Here is a 19,959-nt window from a genome sequence, read left to right as displayed (position 1 = left end):
CCTTGGCACGCTCTCAGCAGCAGCACAGATGTCAGTAGTGGGACGTGCTTAGAAACGGTGCGGGCTTGGCGCAGTGGAAATTATAGGCGACTGCTATCACCAAGTCGGCCATCTGTGCACTGGGCTACTATCTTCGTGTTTCGAATTTCAAAAACACAGTCGACAATAGGGATTTTTATCGAATTGTATCGATATTTATTTAATTGTTTAATAGATAGCACAATGAACAATATCAACGTGAAGAAGTTAAAGGTAAACGAGTTGAAGGACGAGTTGAAGAAGAGGCTGCTGTCGGACAAGGGGCTGAAGGCGGATCTTATGGACCGGCTGCAGGCCGCGCTGAATGAAGAGGCTCTAGCCAGAGGAGCTGAGGCCGGGGAGAACGGCGGCCAAGGCGAAGGGGCTGTCGGCCTGAATGACATGGGCGAGGAGGACTTGGATGAAGACCTGGTTGAGGAGAGGATGGAGGCGGGCGGAGTAGAGGATGAAGATAGGTGCGAAGGGAAAGCAGAGAAAGAATGCGCCAATATCGACGATAATATGGGGGAAGAGGAGGATGCGGGAGTAGATATGGATAAATCGGACGAGGATGAAGATGAAGATGCTCTACTGAAAGAAGAAGATGAGGATGATGAGGAGATGGATAAATTCGATGATGATGATGCTGTACTAGGGACTCTCCCTCGAGAGGGTAAGCGATGCAAGCCAGCTAATCGACCCTGCTGCCATGGTTGCAGCAGCGGCTAGAGTTCACGTCTTGCATGACAGTTCAGAATCAAAGATAGGTTAACTGGTTAGCCTGCTAAGCTTGCCAGCTATGTCGGAACTTCTGTCAGGATCCATGTAGCTAGCTAATTGTAGACAATACGCTTTTGTACGGCTGAACTTGACAGGTGTATGTTTTTACGCAATGGTTTTGTGTTCCGGGTTTGCATTTCTTCAAGCGGCCGACATAGATGCGCTTGCCGGTGTGCAGATGGTCTTTGGCTAGTTAGCTACCATTAGCTGCTAAAGTGGTAAACAGTGGCTCCTACTGGCGAGAGAGAACGCAGCAGGTTGACTATCTTTTCCGTGAGACGGTTTGTTATTCCATAGGTATAAATACGTCTATGCGCATAGCCTAGGTTAATAACGTTGGTTTTAGGAAATGTGAAAGACAAGTTATCTAGCTAGCTGCAAGTCGTATCTAGCTTTATTTTTTTGTTTATTTAAAAAAAATATATATATTTTATCAATACGGTAAATACTAAATTAATATTTGGTCAAGGCTGTCATGGCTGTAGAAACTGAAAATGTGTGGTGCTTCACACACATCAATATCCATTTATATTGGGGGAGGGGGGGTACGAACTGGTATTAAAGAGGGGGGTACTAACTGGTATTAAAGGGGGTATTGTTATTGCTTTGATGGCCCCTTGCTATTCATGGCTCCACTCCACTCATGGTTCTACTCTTCCCTTTGTAGTCCATACATTGCAACTTTGCAAAATGTAGATACCTGACAAATCAAAACACCTAACTGTTAGGAGCCACCTAGCTGAACTGTGTGGACCATCATGTAACACCTGGGTCCTACACTTGGGGGGCGGGATGCACCTCAATACCTGCTTTGTTATTGTTTTATTTCCAAAGGGGATGCGGACAAAGACACGAGCGCTGAGCAGAAGAATAAGAAGGGTGTTAAGAGACGCCGGGAGGAACATGGAAGGGGCTACTTTGAGTTTATTGAAGAAAGCAAGTACAGCCGGTAAGGATGGTGCAGTAGCCGGGTTAACCCTCGGTTAGCTCCGAGTCACTCTGGCCTGCACAACTCCCAGCTCTCTGCCTTATCGAACTGCTGTGTTGACATTAACAGCCAACACAGTCCTTAATGCTACCCTTGACCCCTGCTGCTAAGAAACATATTTTTTTCCATTTACCTCTACATGGGTATTACCTTACTATAACCTGTTATTACTGAATACAGGGTTGACAATATGCATGCAAAGCCCAACTGTAGTGTAGATAATGGTGGTTGGTGCTGTAGCTAGTTAGTGATGGAATGGTTATGGGGTGGTCTGCAGGGATGCTATCTTGAATGGGAAGGTCTGGATGCCGCTGGGAGGGTGCCTGACCCACACGCTGTGGGACAAAAGAGAGGCGCGGTGGGACAAAGAAGGTGGGTGGGGGGAGGGGGGGGTTGTCTGTAGAACAAGTGCACCAATTAAGTATCTGCCTGTCTCTCTCTCTCTGTCGGTCCAGTTGTGTTAAACTTGGGCAACTTTTATATGCTTTAATTTTTCCCAATGGTAGGATGCAATAAAAGTGTGAGTGAGTGAGAGTGATTGATTGATTATTGGCCTCTAAAATTGATTACATTTTCTCCTTACAGGCCATTGACTTTGATACATGTGTTATAAACAGCTTCACTGGTTAGCAGATATACAGCTATTCTGTAGCTCAACAAATCTAATGGCAGTGTTTTTAGAACTTAATTTTAAACCTATATGATTCAGGATTTTTGAAAAATAACTATCACACAGCTTTCCTAACGGCAAACAGAGCTAAATAACTTGACAGTTTTCTAGTGTGGGCATCCTCATCTAAAGTATAGGAATTGTGTGTACGTTCTGTTGTTCTTGTGATGAGGTATGATCTTCCAACAACGTTCTATCACTTATATAGCCTCCCGAGAGTAGAAATGCATATCCAATGATACATTGACATTGGTGAACTTTAGGTGGCGTTCCTGACTAATTTGTTTTATCACGCCTTGCAATTTCAGACTGAACGATGTTACAACTTTCACTCCATTGTTGGTAAATCCTGCCAGAACTGGTCGAAATGTAGCCTAGTGCAGTCTTTCCCCTAGATTATTCTCTAGTTGAGACTCAAAGGCCCCGAAAGCAACATTTGATAGATTACAATGATAGGTTTTGTTTTAAATTCTGAGAGTGGTTTGATTTATTAGGATCCCCATTAGCCGACGCCAATGGCGACAGCTAGTTTTACTGGGGATCAACAAATAACAAAAAAGACATGACAGACAGAAGACAATTTGGAATATCCAACACGTTTCTTATAAAAAACAAGAGGTGGTGCAGTCAGTCTTTCCTCAACTCTTAGTCAAGAGAGACTGGCATGCATAGTATTAGTATTAGCCATCTGATTACAATGAAGAGCAAGATGTGCCACTTTGTTCTGGGCCAACTGCAGCTTAACTAGGTCTTTCTTTGCAGCACTTGACCATATGACTGGACAATAATTGTAGCTGTTTACATACCACCACAGTCAGAGGCTGGCACTAAGACCGCATTGAATGAGCTGTATTCTGCCATAAGCAAACAAGAAAACGCTCACCCAGAGGCGGCGCTCCTAGTAGCCGGGGATTTTAATGCAGGGAAACTTAAATTAGTTTTACCTCATTTCTATCAGCATGTTAAATGTGCAACCAGAGGGAAGAAAACTCTGGACCACCTTTACTCCACACACAGAGACGCATACAAAGCTCTCCCTCGCCCTCCATTTGGCAAATCTGACCATAATTCTATCCTCCTGATTCCTGCTTACAAGCAAAAATGAAAGCAGGAAGCACCAGTGACTAGATCAATAAAAAAGTGGTCAGATGAAACAGATGCTAAGCTACAGGACTGTTTTGCTAGCACAGACTGGAATATGTTCCGGGATTCCTCCGATGGAATTGAGGAGTACACCACATCAGTCATTGGCTTCGTCAATAAGTGCATCGATGACGTCGTCCCCACAGTGACTGTACGTACATACCCCAACCAGAAGCCATGGATTACAGGCAACATCCGCACTGAGCTAAAAGCTGACGCTTTCAAGGAGCGGGACTTTAACCCGGAAGTTTATAAGAAATCCCGCTTTGCCCTCAGATGAACCATCAAACAGGAAAAGCATCAATACAGGACTAAGATTGAATTGTACTACACCGGCTCTGACGCTTGTCGGATGTGGCAGGGCTTGCAAACCATTACAGACTACAAAGGGAAGCACATCCGAGAGCTGCCCAGTGAGACAAGCCTACTAGATGAGCAAAACTACTTCTATGCTCGCTTCGAGGCAAATAACACTGAAACATGCATCAGAGCACCAGCTGTTCCGGAAGACTGTGTGATCATGCTCTCCGTAGCTGATGTGAGTAAGACCTTCAAACAGGTCAACATTCACAAGGCCGTAGGACCAGACGGATTACCAGGACGTGTACTGTGAGCATGCGCTGACCAACTGGCAAGTGTCTTCACTGATATTTTCAACCTTTCCGAGTCTGTAATACCAACATGTTTTAAGAAGACCACCATAGTCTCTGTGCCCAAGAACACTACGGTAAACCGCCTAAATGACTACTGACCGCGTATCACTTACGTCTGTAGCCATGAAGTGCTTTGAAAGGTTGGTCATGGCTCACATCAACACCATTATCCCAGAAACCCTAGACCCACTCCAATTTGCATACCGCCCCAACAGATCCACAGATGATGCAATCTCTATTGCACTCCACACTGCCCTTTCCCACATGGACAAAAGGAACACCTATGTGAGAATGCTATTCATTGACTACAGCTCAGCGTTTAACACCATATTGCCCTCAAAGCTCATCAATAAGCTAAGGACCCTGGAACTAAACACCTCCCTCTCCAACTGGATCCTGGACTTGATGATTTGCCGCACCCAGGTGGTAAGGGTAGGTAACAACACATCCGCCACGCTGATCCACAACACAGGGGCCCCTCACGGGTGTGCGTGCTCAGTCCCCTCCTGTACTCCCTGTTCACTCATGACTGCATGGCCAGGCACGACTCCAACTCCATCATTAAGTTTGCCGATGACACAACAGTGGTAGGCCTAATCACCGACAATGACGAGGCATGGCCTCACCTGGCTGTGTGGTGCCAGGCAGAGACCTGGCCGTGTGGTGCTAGGACAACAACCTCTCCCTCAACGTGATCAAGACAAAGGAGATGATTGTGGACTACAGAAAAAAGAGGACCGAGTACGCACCCATTCTCATCGACGGGGCTGCAGTGGAGCAGGTTGAGAGCTTCAAGTTCCATGGTGTCCACATCACCAACAAACTAACATGGTCCAAGCACACCAAGACAGTCGTGAAGAGTGCACGACAAAACCTATTCCCCCTCAGGAGACTGAAAAGATTTGGCATGGGTCCTCAGATCCTCAAAAGGTTCTGCAACTGCACCATCGAGAGCATCCTGACCGGTTGCATCCCTGCCTGATACGGCAACTGCTCGGCCTCCGACCGCAAGACACTACAGAGGTTAGTGCGAACTGACCAGTACATCACTGTGGCCAAGCTTCCTGCTATCCAGGACCTCTATACCAGGCGGTGTCAGAGGAAGGCCCTAAAAATTGTCAAAGACTCCAGCTACCCTAGTCATAGACTGTTCTCTCTGCTACCGCACGGCAAGCGGTACCGGAGCGCCAAGTCTAGGTCCAAGAGGCTTCAAAACAGCTTCTACCCCCAAGCCAAAAGACTCCTGAACACCTAATCAAATGGCTACCCAAACTATTTGCACCTCCCCATCTCTTTTACACCGCTGCTACTCTCTGTTGTTGTCATCTATGCATAGTCACTTTAATAACTCTACCTACATGTGCATAATACCTCAACTAACCGGAGCCCCCGCACATTTACTCTGTACCAGTACCCCCCTGTATATAGTCTCACTATTGTTATTTTACTGCTGCTCTTTAATGTTACTTTTATTTCTTATTCTTATCCGTATTTTTTAAACTGCATTGTTGGTTAGGGGCTCGTAAGTAAGCATTTCACTGTAAGGTCTACTACACCTGTTGTATTCGGCGCATGTTGTAAAGAACACGAGGGGAGACAGAGAGCTGGGCGCAGGGCGCAGCAGGTGTTTAATGCAAAGGACCAGAGGAGGAGGCAGGTAGCTGGGTCCAGGGGCAGGCAGAAGGTCAAACACAGGGGGTCCAAAAGGGCAACAGTACAGGCAGGGAAAAGGCTAGTATGGTAGTCCGGGAGATCAGGCAATAGGTAGATAACAGGAAATCCGATAGGCTGAAGTACAGGAAGGGAATAGGCAAAAGGCTTCGTTAGTGAGGCACGCAAAAACTATCATATATGGGAGGAGTAACTCATGGGAAAAACAGAGCTCCGAAAGCCACGCGTCACAAAACAAACAATACCTCACAGTGACGGGGTGCAAAGAACTGAAGTAAATAGTGTGATAATGACATGCAGGTGTGTGAACAGGTGATTAGAATTCAGGTGATTGGAATCTGGAGAGTGAGCTGCGTTCAGGGGATCTAGGTGTTTGGGGGTGTGAGTTGGAAGCAGACTTTACACATGAGACTAATAATATTTGATTTGATTTGATAATCATGATAAGATAAAACTAGAGCCTGCAGGACTTGCTTTGTGGAGTGTGGTGTCAAAAAAGCAGATCATCTCTTTATTACGGACAGCACTCTCCCCATCTTTACAATCATTGAATCTATATGTTTTGAGCATGGCAGTTTACAATCTAAGGTAACACCAAGTCATTTAGTCTCCTCAACTTGTTCAACAGCCACACTATTCATTACCAGATTCAGCTGAGGTCTAGAATTTAGGGAATGATTTGTACCAAATGCAATGCTCTTAATTTTAGAGATGTTCAGGACTATTGTATTACTGGCCACCCATTCCCAAACAGCCTGCCACTCTTTGTTAAGGGTTTCAGTGACCTCATTAGCTGTGGTTGCTGATGCATATATGGTTGAATCATCAGCACATGGACACACATGCTTTGTTTAATGCCAGTGGCAGGTTATTGGTAAAAATAGAAAAGAGTAGAGGGCCTAGAGAGCCCCCCTGCGGTACACCACAATTTACATGTTTGACATTAGAGAAGCTTCCATTAGGAATACCCTATTAGATAGAGTTCTATTAGATGGATAGCTCTGAATCCACGATATGGCAGAGGTTGGAAAGCCATAACACATGTTTTCTCAACAACAATAATGTCAAAGGCTACACTGAAAGTACAATACAGCTCCCACAATCTTCTTATCAATTTCTTTCAACCAATCATCAGTCATTTGTGCCAGTGCAGTACATGTTGAGTGCCCTTCTCTATAAACATGCTGAAAGTCTGTTGTTAATTTGTTTACAGTGAAATAGCATTATATTTGTTCAAACACAATTCTTTCCAACAGTTTGCTAAGAGCTGGCATTAAGCTGATAGGTCTGCTGTTAGAACCAGTAAAGGCCTCTTGGGTAGTGGAATGACTTTGGCTTCCATCCAGGCCTGAGGACAAAGACCTTACTCTAGGCTCAGATTAAAGATATGACAGATAGGAGTGGCCATAGAGTCAGCTACCATCCTCAGTAGCTTTCCATCTAAGTTGTCAATGCCAGAAGGTTTGTCACTATTGATCGATAACAATCATGTTTTTAATCACCTCTCCCACACTAATTTTACAAAATTCAAACTTGCAATGCTTTTCTTTCATTATCTGTTTTTTTATACATGAGTAAAATGGCTCGCTGTTCGTTGTTGGCATTTCCTGCCTACGTTTGCCCACTTAAGTGAGAGACATGTCCCTCCAGTGTCCTCACTGGGCTGACCCTTCACCCCTTCATCTTCTCTCTTCCAGGGCCAAGTCCCCCCAGCCCCCCCTGGAGGAAGAGGACGAGGAGTTTGACGACAGCACTGTCTGCCTGGACACCTGTGAGTACACACACACAGACCTGACCACATGTGAGTACACACCTGACCACATGTGAGGACACACACACAGACCAGACCACATGTGAGTTCACACACACAAACCTGACCACATGTGAGTACACACACACAGACCTGACCACATGTGAGTACACACCTGACTACATGTGAGTACACACACACAGACCTGACCACATGTGAGTACACACACAGACCTGACCACATGTGAGTAGACACACACAGACCTGACCACATGTGAGTACACACACAGACCTGACCACATGTGAGTACACACACACAGACCTGTCAACGTGAGTACACACACAGACCTGTCCACATGTGAGTACACACACAGACCTGACCACATGTGAGTACACACACACAGACCTGACCACATGTGAGTACACACACACAGACCTGACCACATGTGAGTACACACACAGACCTGTCCACATGTGAGTACACACACAGACCTGTCCACATGTGAGTACACACCTGACCACATGTGAGTACACACACAGATCTGTCCACATGTGAGTACACACCTGACCACATGTGAGTACACACACAGACCACATGTGAGTACACACACACAGACCTGTCCACATGTGAGTACATACCTGACCACATGTGAGTACACACACAGACCACATGTGAGTACACACACAGACCTGTCTACATGTGAGTACACACCTGACCACATGTGAGTACACACACAGACCACATGTGAGTACACACACACAGACCTGACCACATTTGTGATTGGATAGCTGTGGGTAGAATTTGTACAATTATTGAATAACACCTGCAGCAGTGCACATTTTCTACTTGAACTGTGAAGTTCACAATAGTGTGTGTGTGTGTGTGTGCGTGTGTGCGTGCGTGCGTGTGTGCGTGTGTGCGTGCGTGTGTAACCACAGATAACAGTGACCTGCACTTCAAGGTGTCCCGGGACCGTTACAGCGCGTCATCACTCACCATGGAGAGCTTTGCCTACCTGTGGGCTGGAGGCAGGGCTTCCTACGGAGTAGCTCAGGGCAAGGCCTGCTTCGAGATGAAGGTGAGGAGAGATATCATCATCAACAACATACACACACGTGGTCAATCAATCGATCAAGTTATTTTATAAATCCATTTTTACATCAGCAGTTGTCACAAAGTGCTTTACAGATACTCAGCCTAAAACCACTGATGATGATGATGGTCTGAACAGAACATCATGACAAACACACACACACACGCACACACACCTCACCCTCTGTGTGTTCTCCCCAGATCATTGAGAAGATCCCAGTGAAACATATCTCCAGTAAAGGCATGGACATCCATGAGGTTCTGGTGGGCTGGTCACTAGCCAATGGAACACTGTTACTGGGTGAGTGAACCATTAGACCAACCAATATAATTCAGTGGACTCCTGATATATGCTCAGGGAAACCCCTGGTGTGTTGTGCTGTTGTATGGTAGCTCCTTGTCTGACTGTGTGTCTGTCTGCTTTGACGTCCTCAGGAGAAGAGGAACACTCGTATGCCTTCTCTGCCAAAGGGAAGAAAACCACCAACTGTGTCACAGAAGACTTCGGAGAGTGCTTCGACGAAAACGATGTCGTCGGATGCCTAATCGTAAGATATTTTAATGATCCCTTTGTTTGTCACATTTCGCTCAAAGAGCTAAATAGACACTTTAGCCAGTTAAAAAATAAACATCAGCTAACAGATTAAACTGCTGCTGCTTTTTCCTCTGATGATGATGTTCGTCCTCTCTCCTGCAGAACTTTGAAGGCTCGGAGGTGGAGCTGTCGTTCAGTAAGAACGGTAAGGACCTAGGCGTGGCCTTCAAGGTGGACAAGGCATCTCTGGACGGACGGCCACTCTTCCCTCACGTCCTCTGTCACAACTGTGCTGTAGACTTCAACTTCGGCCAGAGGGAGGCGCCACTGTTCGTCCCACCGGCCGGCTACAGCTTCCTACAGCAGGTCCCTGTGAGCAAGAGGGTCCGAGGCCCCAAGGGGCCCGACACCAAGGATGACTGTGAGGTGAGTGTGTGCTGGTTTTCATGTTATTGAATGCCCATGTGGTGTTTTCATCATTTCCATTTCCAACTCTGTATCCCACATTTGACGACACATTACTTTGCAGCCATGATTAAAATGTCTCTTACTCTCCCAGGTGATCGTGATGGTAGGCCTGCCTGGCGCTGGGAAGACGGCGTGGGTAACCAAGCACACTCAGGAGCACCCTGGGAAATACAACATCCTGGGAACCAACACCATCCTGGAGAAGATGATGGTGAGTGATGCTGAAAGGGACAGGACAGTTCTACAGTCCAGCTTAAAGGGACAGGCCAGTTCTACAGCTCAGCAGTTCAGCTTAAAGGGACAGGACAGTTCTACAGTTCAGCTTAAAGGGACAGGACAGTTCAGCAGTTCAGCTTAAAGGGACAGGACAGTTCTACAGTTCAGCAGTTCAGCTTAAAGGGACAGGACAGTTCTACAGTCCAGATTAAAGCAACAGGACAGTTCTACAGCTCAGCAGTTCAGCTTAAAGGGACAGGACAGTTCTACAGTTCAGCAGTTCAGTTTAAAGGGACAGGACAGTTCTACAGCTCAGCAGTTCAGCTTAAAGGGACAGGACAGTTCTACAGTTCAGCAGTTCAGCTTAAAGGGACAGGACAGTTCTACAGCTCAGCAGTTCAGCTTAAAGGGACAGGACAGTTCTACAGTTCAGCAGTTCAGCTTAAAGGGACAGGACAGTTCTACAGTCCAGATTAAAGGGACAGGACAGTTCTACAGCTCAGCAGTTCAGCTTAAAGGGACAGGACAGTTCTACAGTTCAGCAGTTCAGCTTAAAGGGACAGGACAGTTCAGCAGTTCAGCTTAAAGGGACAGGACAGTTCTACAGTTCAGAAGTTCAGCTTAAAGGGACAGGACAGTTCTACAGTTCAGCAGTTCAGCTTAAAGGGACAGGACAGTTCTACAGCTCAGCAGTTCAGCTTAAAGGGACAGGACAGTTCAGCAGTTCAGCTTAAAGGGACAGGACAGTTCTACAGCTCAGCAGTTCAGCTTAAAGGGACAGGACAGTTCTACAGTTCAGCAGTTCAGCTTAAAGGGACAGGACAGTTCTACAGTCCAGATTAAAGGGACAGGACAGTTCTACAGCTCAGCAGTTCAGCTTAAAGGGACAGGACAGTTCTACAGTTCAGCAGTTCAGCTTAAAGGGACAGGACAGTTCAGCAGTTCAGCTGAAAGGGACAGGACAGTTCACCTTAAAGAGGCAGTTCAGCTGAAAGGGACAGGACAGTTCTACAGCTCAGCAGTTCAGCTTAAAGGGACAGTACAGTTCACCTTAAAGAGGCAGTTCAGCTTAAAGGGACAGAACAGTTCACCTTAAAGAGGCAGTTCAGCTGAAAGGGACAGTACAGTTCACCTTAAAGAGGCAGTTCAGCTGAAAGGGACAGGACAGTTCTACAGCTCAGCAGTTCAGCTTAAAGGGACAGGACAGTTCTACAGTTCAGCTTAAAGGGACAGTACAGTTCTACAGTTCAGAAGTTCAGCTTAAAGGGACAGGACAGTTCTACAGTTCAGCAGTTCAGCTTAAAGGGACAGGACAGTTCTACAGCTCAGCAGTTCAGCTTAAAGGGACAGGACAGTTCAGCAGTTCAGCTTAAAGGGACAGGACAGTTCTACAGCTCAGCAGTTCAGCTTAAAGGGACAGGACAGTTCTACAGTTCAGCAGTTCAGCTTAAAGGGACAGGACAGTTCTACAGTCCAGATTAAAGGGACAGGACAGTTCTACAGCTCAGCAGTTCAGCTTAAAGGGACAGGACAGTTCTACAGTTCAGCAGTTCAGCTTAAAGGGACAGGACAGTTCAGCAGTTCAGCTGAAAGGGACAGGACAGTTCACCTTAAAGAGGCAGTTCAGCTGAAAGGGACAGGACAGTTCTACAGCTCAGCAGTTCAGCTTAAAGGGACAGTACAGTTCACCTTAAAGAGGCAGTTCAGCTTAAAGGGACAGAACAGTTCACCTTAAAGAGGCAGTTCAGCTGAAAGGGACAGTACAGTTCACCTTAAAGAGGCAGTTCAGCTGAAAGGGACAGGACAGTTCTACAGCTCAGCAGTTCAGCTTAAAGGGACAGGACAGTTCTACAGTTCAGCTTAAAGGGACAGGACAGTTCTACAGCTCAGCAGTTCAGCTTAAAGGGACAGGACAGTTCTCCAGTTCAGCTTAAAGGGACAGGACAGTTCTACAGTTCAGCAGTTCAGCTTAAAGGGACAGGACAGTTCTACAGCTCAGCAGTTCAGCTGAAAGGGACAGTACAGTTCTACAGTTCAGCAGTTCAGCTGAAAGGGACAGGACAGTTCACCTTAAAGAGATACCTCACCTTAAAGGGTCAGTTCAGCTGAAAGGGACAGAACAGTTCACCTTAGAGGCAGTTCAGCTGAAAGGGACAGTTCAGGTTGAAGGGACAGTACAGTTCACCTTAAAAAGACAGCTCACCTTAAAGGGTCAGTTCAGTTTGAAGGGACAGTTCACCCCAAAGTCAGATGATTCCGTACCTCAAAATTCTTTATTCTCTTTTGCCAGATCGCCAGTCTGAAACGCCAAATGAAGGACGTCACCAAACTCACCGCCATCTCCCAGCGTGCACCTCTTTTCCTGGGAAAATTCATTGAGATCGCTGCACGCAAAAAACGCAACTACATCCTTGACCAGGTAACCATGGTTACCCACATTGAAGCTTTTGTTTTTATGTATCGGTTCAATTGTTGTTATTTTTGAATATTTAGATGCCTTGTGAACAAACAACATTTGATTAAGTCAGCATCATCATGAGAAACAAATACTACTTGGTTGTATGGCAGTGTGAGAATGGAATGATTTCAGTAGGTGTATGGTTGGATATGACTTTAACCCTGGTACCTGTCTCTCTTCTCTCTCTCTCTCTCTCTCTTCTCTGTCTCTCTCTCTCTCTCTCTCTCTCTCTCTCTCTCTCTCTCTCTCTCTCTCTCTCTCTCTCTCTCTCTCTCTCTCTGTCAGACCAATGTGTCGGCCCCGGCCCAGAGGAGGAAGATGTGTCTGTTTGCAGGCTTCCAGAGGAAGGCCGTGGTGGTGTGTCCTACTGACGACGACTACAAGCAGAGGACACAGAAGAAAGCCGAGACGGACGGTAAAGACGTCCCCGAGCACGCCGTACTCAAGATGAAAGGTGAGCTACAACAACCTAGAATACCTGACAGCCATAACACCTGTTACCTGTATCAATAACACATGAGAGCTTACATTACATTTGAGTCCTTTGGCAGACGCTTCTTTCCGGGCTGACTGACTGATTTGTTAGGGGTTGATATATCTGTTTCCCTCCTGTCCTCCTGTAGGTATCTACACCCTGCCGGAGCCAGGGGATTGCTTCAGTGAGGTGGACTTCGTGGAGCTGCAGAAGGATGAGGCCTCCAAGCTGCTGGACTTGTACAAGGAGGAGAGTCGCTCCGCCCTGCCCCCAGAGAAGAAGGCCAACCAGGGGGGCACGCCGCCCAAGAGAGGGGGCAACCACCGCGGCCGTGGGGGCAGAGGGCAGGGGCAGTGGGGAGGAGGTCAGGGGCAGCGGGGGGGCAGAGGAGGCTTCCAGATCAGAGGCAACTTCAGGGGAGGTGAGCAATGTGTATTTGACTCTGTAAATAACTCTAATACTTGAGGTGTATGTTTGTGTACTTGGTATGTACAATATATATTGATCTGTGTGTTTGTCTCTGCCCAGGCCCAGGACCTCGTGGTGGATTCAGTCGTCCCCCCAGAGGTTTCCTCCCTCCTCCGCCCTTCCGAGGGGGCTTCTCCAACCGGGGTAACTTCAACAGGGGGAGCGGGGGCATGCCCAGCAGGGGGGGTGCACCCAGGGGGGGTCCTGGAAGGGGCAACATGGGGAACATGGGGGGTAATAGGGGAGGCAATATGCACCGAGGCAGCATGACCCGCGGAGGAGGTGGAGGTGGAAGAGGACGTGGGGACAACAGGGGCAATTTCACACAGGTGGGTCACTAGTTACTATACCTGATAGTGTCCTTGACTAGGACTACACCGAGTCTGACTCTATCAGCTAGAGTAGATTGTTGGATTATTTCATTTCTATGTAGTTCTCTGAATATAACAACAACATACAGTACATTTTTATAACCCACCAATCATACTGGAGGTCAGCTGGCAGTCCCAGGTGTCTGATGGCTGTTGTGTTTTCCGCAGAAGTTCAGAGGCAGAGGAGGCAACAATCGCAGCTTCAACAAGAACAGCAACTTTGGCATGAACAAGGCCCAGGCCTTCAACCAGAGCTGGCAGCAGGGGGTATGTACTGCTCCTGATGTAGCTGGACGTAGCGCAGCACAGGCTGGGCAATGTTTGCACCTTAGGACCAATGGAATGGTTCAAAACTCTTACCTTTAACCTCTGTCTTCCATCTTTAGTTCTGGAACCAGAAGCCATGGAGCCAACAGTACCACCCAGGATACTACTGAGCATGTGCGGTAGAGAGACTGACTGACAGCACACAGACACACCCCCTCACTACAAACCCCGTCCACCCCGGCGCATAGGCGTCAACTCCCATTACGCTCCATTTTACCTTCTCCCCCTCCTCCTTTTTCCTCTCCTCTTCCTTCGTTTTAGGAAGAAAGAGCATTCCACTGCTGAGATGGACTGCCGGATCTGAGACAAAGACAACAAACGCTTTCTGGGCTCCTTTACTTTCTGCGTTTTGATTTTGTATATTTGTATTGCTTTTACGTTTCAGAGCCGGAGCTCTCAAGCATTCGCCTTCAGAAACTTTGGCTTTCATCCAGCATGTGATGTCTCTTAAAAAACTTTTCAGGGTTCTGTGTTTTTATCTGTAAAGATGTACTTTTTACTACAACGATCATGATGATGATGATAGATATTTCTTTCCGATTTTTTGCTTTATATTATGTTGTTTTATGTTTTTAAGAATCAGGAGAGGCTAGCACTCACTTTAGACACATAGCATTTGTGAGGTGTCGTAATTCTAGTCCTGCTGCAAATACGTTTGTTTCTAGTAAGTAAAGTGAAGTTTAAGCTGTAATAAAAAAAATGATATGCTTAAAAATATATATATAAGTGTAATTTAACTAACAGACAGCCCACATAAACACAGGAATGGCTCTCGATGGTGCATCTTACTTGGTATGCGAATCCATATTTTTCAATGTCAAAGGTGTTAGAAAAGCCTTTGATATGAGAAGCACCGTCTCAGATAGAGTAGCTGTCTTGTTAAAATGAATAAAATGTCTTGCTATATCCTGCATCAGTTGCTCATACATCCAATCTAAAGACCAAGGCCATCCTTCAGTAAGACACTCCTTTATCTATCTTAAGTGGTCACTTACTCAGTACTCCGTACCAGAGCAGATGGGCCATTCCATGGGGCACGTTCAGTAGAGCACAAAGTTATCTAACATTCAGATCAGGGATGGGCAACTGAAGGCCCTCGGACCAATTTCAGAATTTGGTTGTTGATCAGCAGTTTATTGTTTGTAATGTCAGTCGCTGATAGTCACTCAATTAGCCCATGTCAGCTAAAATGTTTTAGATTGGTAAATTAGTCTAGCGGCCAGCTGTCTAAAATGTAATCATGGTTGAATTACCTCCCGGAGGGCCCCCGTGGATTTTGTTAGTCAGTCTCACTCAGATATCATATTAAAAACAGCAAATTTTCCTCTCTGCCCCATGGCAAAATGAATAGAATGGCATGAAATCAGTTATAAAATTGCAAAATGTTCTCTACACCCCATGGCTAAATGTGTAGAATGGCACAAAATTAGGATCACTCTAGGATAGAACTGTCCTGAATAGAGCTGACATGATTCCTTACACTACGTGTCCGAGAGGCAGGTTTGTTCTACGCAGCATTTTTTTATATCCGATGGGGGTGGGGGTCACAAAAAAGCTGAACTCAGCATGAGGGGCCGCAGTCGCGCCACAGTTCCATTCAAGAAGTAAAACAAAAACCACAGTTTTACATCAATGTGGTTCTCTCCAATAAACAATTCTTGGAAAAATGGGTTTTAACTGCCAACATTAAACATTTCTTTATTGGACTTACATGATCAACCTGGTCCTTAGCAGGTTTGTCTGAGTGAACCCAGCTCAAATCGCTTAAAGATACTACACAGCAATGTAAAAACATTACTGTGTAGAATAAACCTACCTTTCAGACACTTAAAGTAAGGAATAATGTCCGCTCCATTCATGAGTTCTATCTGCAACGTTCAGTATATTGCATCCTCCTGAACATGACCCTGTTTTCAACACCAGTGATAGCCTACTGTTAGCAATAGAACTAGGAGTTCTCACCACCACTGATAGCCTACTGTTAGCAATAGAACTAGGAGTTCTCACCACCACTGATATCCTACTGTTAGCAATAGAACTAGGAGTTCTCACCACCACTGATAGCCTACTGTTAGCAATAGAACTAGGAGTTCTCACCACCACTGATAGCCTACTGTTAGCAATAGAACTAGGAGTTCTCACCACCACTGATAGCCTACTGTTAGCAATAGAACTAGGAGTTCTCACCACCACTGATAGCCTACTGTTAGCAATAGAACTAGGAGTTCTCGTTCAACACCTCTGATAGCCTACTGTTAGCAATAGAACTAGAAGTTCTCCTCACCACCACTGATAACCTACTGTTAGCAATAGAACTAGAAGTTCTCCTCACCACCACTGATAACCTACTGTTAGCAATAGAACTAGAAGTTCTCCTCACCACCACTGATAACCTACTGTTAGCAATAGAACTAGAAGTTCTCCTCACCACCACTGATAACCTACTGTTAGCAATAGAACTAGGAATTTGGCGCTAAAGGCTCAAATTCCTTTGGTAAGGCCTGGAAGGACCCATATTGACAGTGACACAGTCCAACAAATAGACATGATTTTATTCTACAGTACCATGCTTTAAAGTGCTTAAGATTCCATAGTAATGAAATTTAAGTAACGATTTAAGGCCTTTAGCTGTTTATTGTAAATACTTTTGAAATTAATTTGATTGTAGAACTGTTATAAAAGGTAGTCGTTTTTTTGTGGATTTTTGTTGGTTTTATTTTTTGAACTGTCAAGGTGCATACTTTCATTTACATTTTGAAATCAAATTGTCTTGAATCAGTGCTTTGTGTGAGTTCCACTGGAATATTTAAGCTGGGCTCATTCAGACGAAGCTGCTAAGGACCAGATTGATCATGTAAGTCCAGGAGTGAAATGTTTCAATAGGGGAGCACCCTGTGTATGTTGTGTGTGTGTTTACAGTTTGTCTAATAATTGCATATTGGAGAGAACCACAATGGTATATAACTGTTGTTTTTGTTGTATTTATTGAATTGAACTGTAGATTAGGCCTAAATGTATTTTGGGACCAACACAGTGGAATAACCCTGACTTCTCAGAGAAGCATTTAAATAGTAAATTTAAATGTTACTACTGTCTACGGTTTCAACAGTCATGTGGTACATAGCCTAGAGTGGGGTGGTGTGTTGAAAGAGTTATTATTGTCAACTCTCATATTTTTACTCTGTGTATAAGCAGTATAAACCGACTGACAAGGCTCATTATTGAAGGTGCCTTCAAAAGAAATTGTTACACCTGGACTTATTCCACATTTTGTTGTGTTACCGCCTGAATTCAAAATGGATTAAATCATTTTTTAAGCTCACCCATCTACACACAATACCCCATAATGACAAAGTGAAAACATGTTTTTAGAAATGTTTGCAAATGTATTGAAAATGAAATACAGAAAAATCGCATTTAGATAAGTATTCACACCCCTGAGTCAATACTTTGTAGAAGTACCTTTGGCAGTGATTACAGCTGTGAGTCTTTCTAGGTAAGTCTCTAACGGCTTTCCACACCTGGTTGAGCAACATTTTTATTTATTTATTTTATGTAACTTTTATTTAACTAGGCAAGTCAGTTAAGAAGAACATCTTATTTACAATGACGGCTTAGCCCCCGGGCCAAACCCTAACCCGGACAACGCTGGGCCAATTGTGCGCCGCCCTATGGGACTCCCAATCACGGCCGGTTGTAATACAGCCTGGAATCAAACCAGGGTCTGTAGTGATGCCTCTAGCACTGAGATGCAGTGCCTTAGACCGCTACACCACTTGGGGGCCCCATTTGCCCATTATTCTTTTCAAAATTCTTCAAGCTTTGTCAAATTGGTTGTTGATCATTGCTAGATAACCATTTTCAGATCTTGCCATATATTTTCAAGTAAATTTAAGTCAAAACTGCAACTTGGCCACTCAGGAACATTCACTGTCTTCTTGGTAAGTAACTTCAGTGTAGATTTGGCCTTGTATTTTAGGTTATTGTGCTGCTGAAAGGTGAATTAATCTTCCAGTGTCTGGTGGAAAGCAGACTGAAGCAGGTTTTCCTCTAGGACTTTACCTGTGCTTAGCTACATTCTGTTTATTTTTTTTACCCTGAAAAACTCCCCAGTCCTTAATGATTACAAGCATACCCTTAACATGATGCAGCCACCACTATGCTTGAAAATATGAAGAGTGGTAAACACTTTGTATTCAGGACAAACATAACACTTTGTATTCAGGACAAATAAAGTGAATTGCTTTGCCACATTTTTTGCAGTATTACTTTAGTGCCTTGTTGCAAAGAGGATGCATTTAAATAAATAAAAAATCTGTTCAGGCTTCCTTCTTTTCACACTCTCAATTAGGTTAGTTTTGTGGAGTAACTACAATGTTGTTGATCCATCCTCAGTTTTCTCTTATCACAGCCATTAAACTCTAACTGTTTTAAAGTTCCCATTGGCCTCATGGTGAAATCCCTGAGTGGTTTCCTCCCTCTTCGGCAACTGAGTTAGGAAGGACGCCTGTATCTTTCTAATGACTGGGTGTATTGACACACCATCTGAAGTGTAATTAATAACTTCACCATGCTCAAACGGATATTCAATGTCTGCTTTTTTAATTTTTTACCCTTCTACCAATATGTGCCCTTCTTTGCGAAGCATTAGAAAACCTCCCATAGTCATTAAAAAATCACGTTAAACACTATTATTGCACACAGAGTGAGTCCATGCAACTTATTACGTGACTTTTTAAGCAAATTTGTACTCCTGAACTTACTTAGGCTTGCTATAACCAAGGGATTGAATACTTATTGACTCAAGACATTTCAACTTTAAATGTTTAAATAATTTGTAAACATTTTGAAAAACATAATTCCACTTTGACATTATGGGGTATTGTGAATACTTTCTTAAGGTACTGTGGTATTATGAACCTGAGGTGTATTCGCTAGGAACCAAACAGAAGCAAACAGAACGAAATGATGAGGGACTTACCGGAATATGTCCAATAGAAACTACAGTTTCCGTTGCAAAACGTTTTCCGTTCGGGGTAAATGTTTTACATTTTCTGTTTCCAACTTCTGAATACACCCCTGGCCTGACATAACTATGTTGCGTTAGTGTGGCGTAATAGAGAGCAGAGGACCATGGAACCAGGCCAGCCCAACCTAGCTTGACTGTCATGTAAATATCTTCTATTTCTGCTTCCATAGAATCATAAGGCACTATTTTGTTCCCTTTGAATGATATTAGAGTAGAAGGTACCGGTACATTTTATTTATGAGTCATGTCTTTAACGTGTGTTTTAAAATGAGATGAACAACAGAATGGACTGTGGTCACCTTCACAATCAAGTTTAATGCAAGGGCCACATGTCCCTTTTATGTTGTAAAATTTTGTTTTTTTCAACAAACTATTTTATTGCCCATGTCAAATTTTTGTTCTAGGTAGACTTTTATTAAGGAATATGTGTGGCACAAAAAAAGAACACAATTAGAATGATTAAGGATGGCATGCTCTGTAAAACAGCAGGTGATTGAAGTGAGGCTTGCTTGTCTAAGTGCTAGTGGATGGACACATTTCAAGTATTTGGTCTGACTTGTACTGTCTGAGACAATGTTTAGCATTTTGTAACATAGACTAAAACCTGTTTTTTGTTTCTTTATTTTTTATTCCTTGCTATGTTTTGTATCTTGTTATAAGGAAAGAAATATTAAAATAAGATGGAAAAAAGCTGACCAAATACTTACTTTATTCCTTTTCTCACATTTTGTGGAGGTAAAGTGATAGTGATGCCATTTTTGAAAGGTATGAATAAAACGGTTCAAAACGTGCGTATGTGTGTTCCACCACTTAAGCAGAGTAGAACATAGGTTCCCAACCAGGGGTA

The 19,959-nt window shown here is 44.5% G+C and overlaps 1 protein-coding gene across 2 annotated transcripts; it reads left to right on the top strand.

The window, feature by feature from the left end:
- The first annotated feature begins 14 nt into the window (after positions 1–14).
- hnrnpua (heterogeneous nuclear ribonucleoprotein Ua) lies at positions 15–18,523 on the top strand. Of its 2 annotated transcripts, none has more exons than XM_055862871.1 (14): positions 15–691; positions 1,633–1,747; positions 7,621–7,694; positions 8,612–8,751; positions 8,967–9,066; positions 9,201–9,313; positions 9,463–9,726; positions 9,860–9,979; positions 12,275–12,403; positions 12,728–12,896; positions 13,066–13,338; positions 13,446–13,714; positions 13,928–14,023; positions 14,143–18,523. In XM_055862871.1, exons 1-14 carry the CDS (start codon positions 223–225, stop codon positions 14,191–14,193), a joined length of 2,382 nt encoding a protein of 793 aa, XP_055718846.1. In that variant the 5' UTR covers positions 15–222; the 3' UTR covers positions 14,194–18,523. The 2 variants fall into 2 exon arrangements, with proteins under 2 accessions (XP_055718846.1, XP_055718845.1); XM_055862870.1 differs by having other exon boundaries at positions 13,925–14,023.
- The last annotated feature ends 1,436 nt before the right edge of the window (positions 18,524–19,959 follow it).

This window comes from Salvelinus fontinalis, chromosome 15 (assembly GCF_029448725.1).
Source record: "Salvelinus fontinalis isolate EN_2023a chromosome 15, ASM2944872v1, whole genome shotgun sequence".
Classification (NCBI taxonomy): domain Eukaryota; kingdom Metazoa; phylum Chordata; class Actinopteri; order Salmoniformes; family Salmonidae; genus Salvelinus; species Salvelinus fontinalis.
This window is presented reverse-complemented; position numbering and strand designations above follow the sequence as displayed.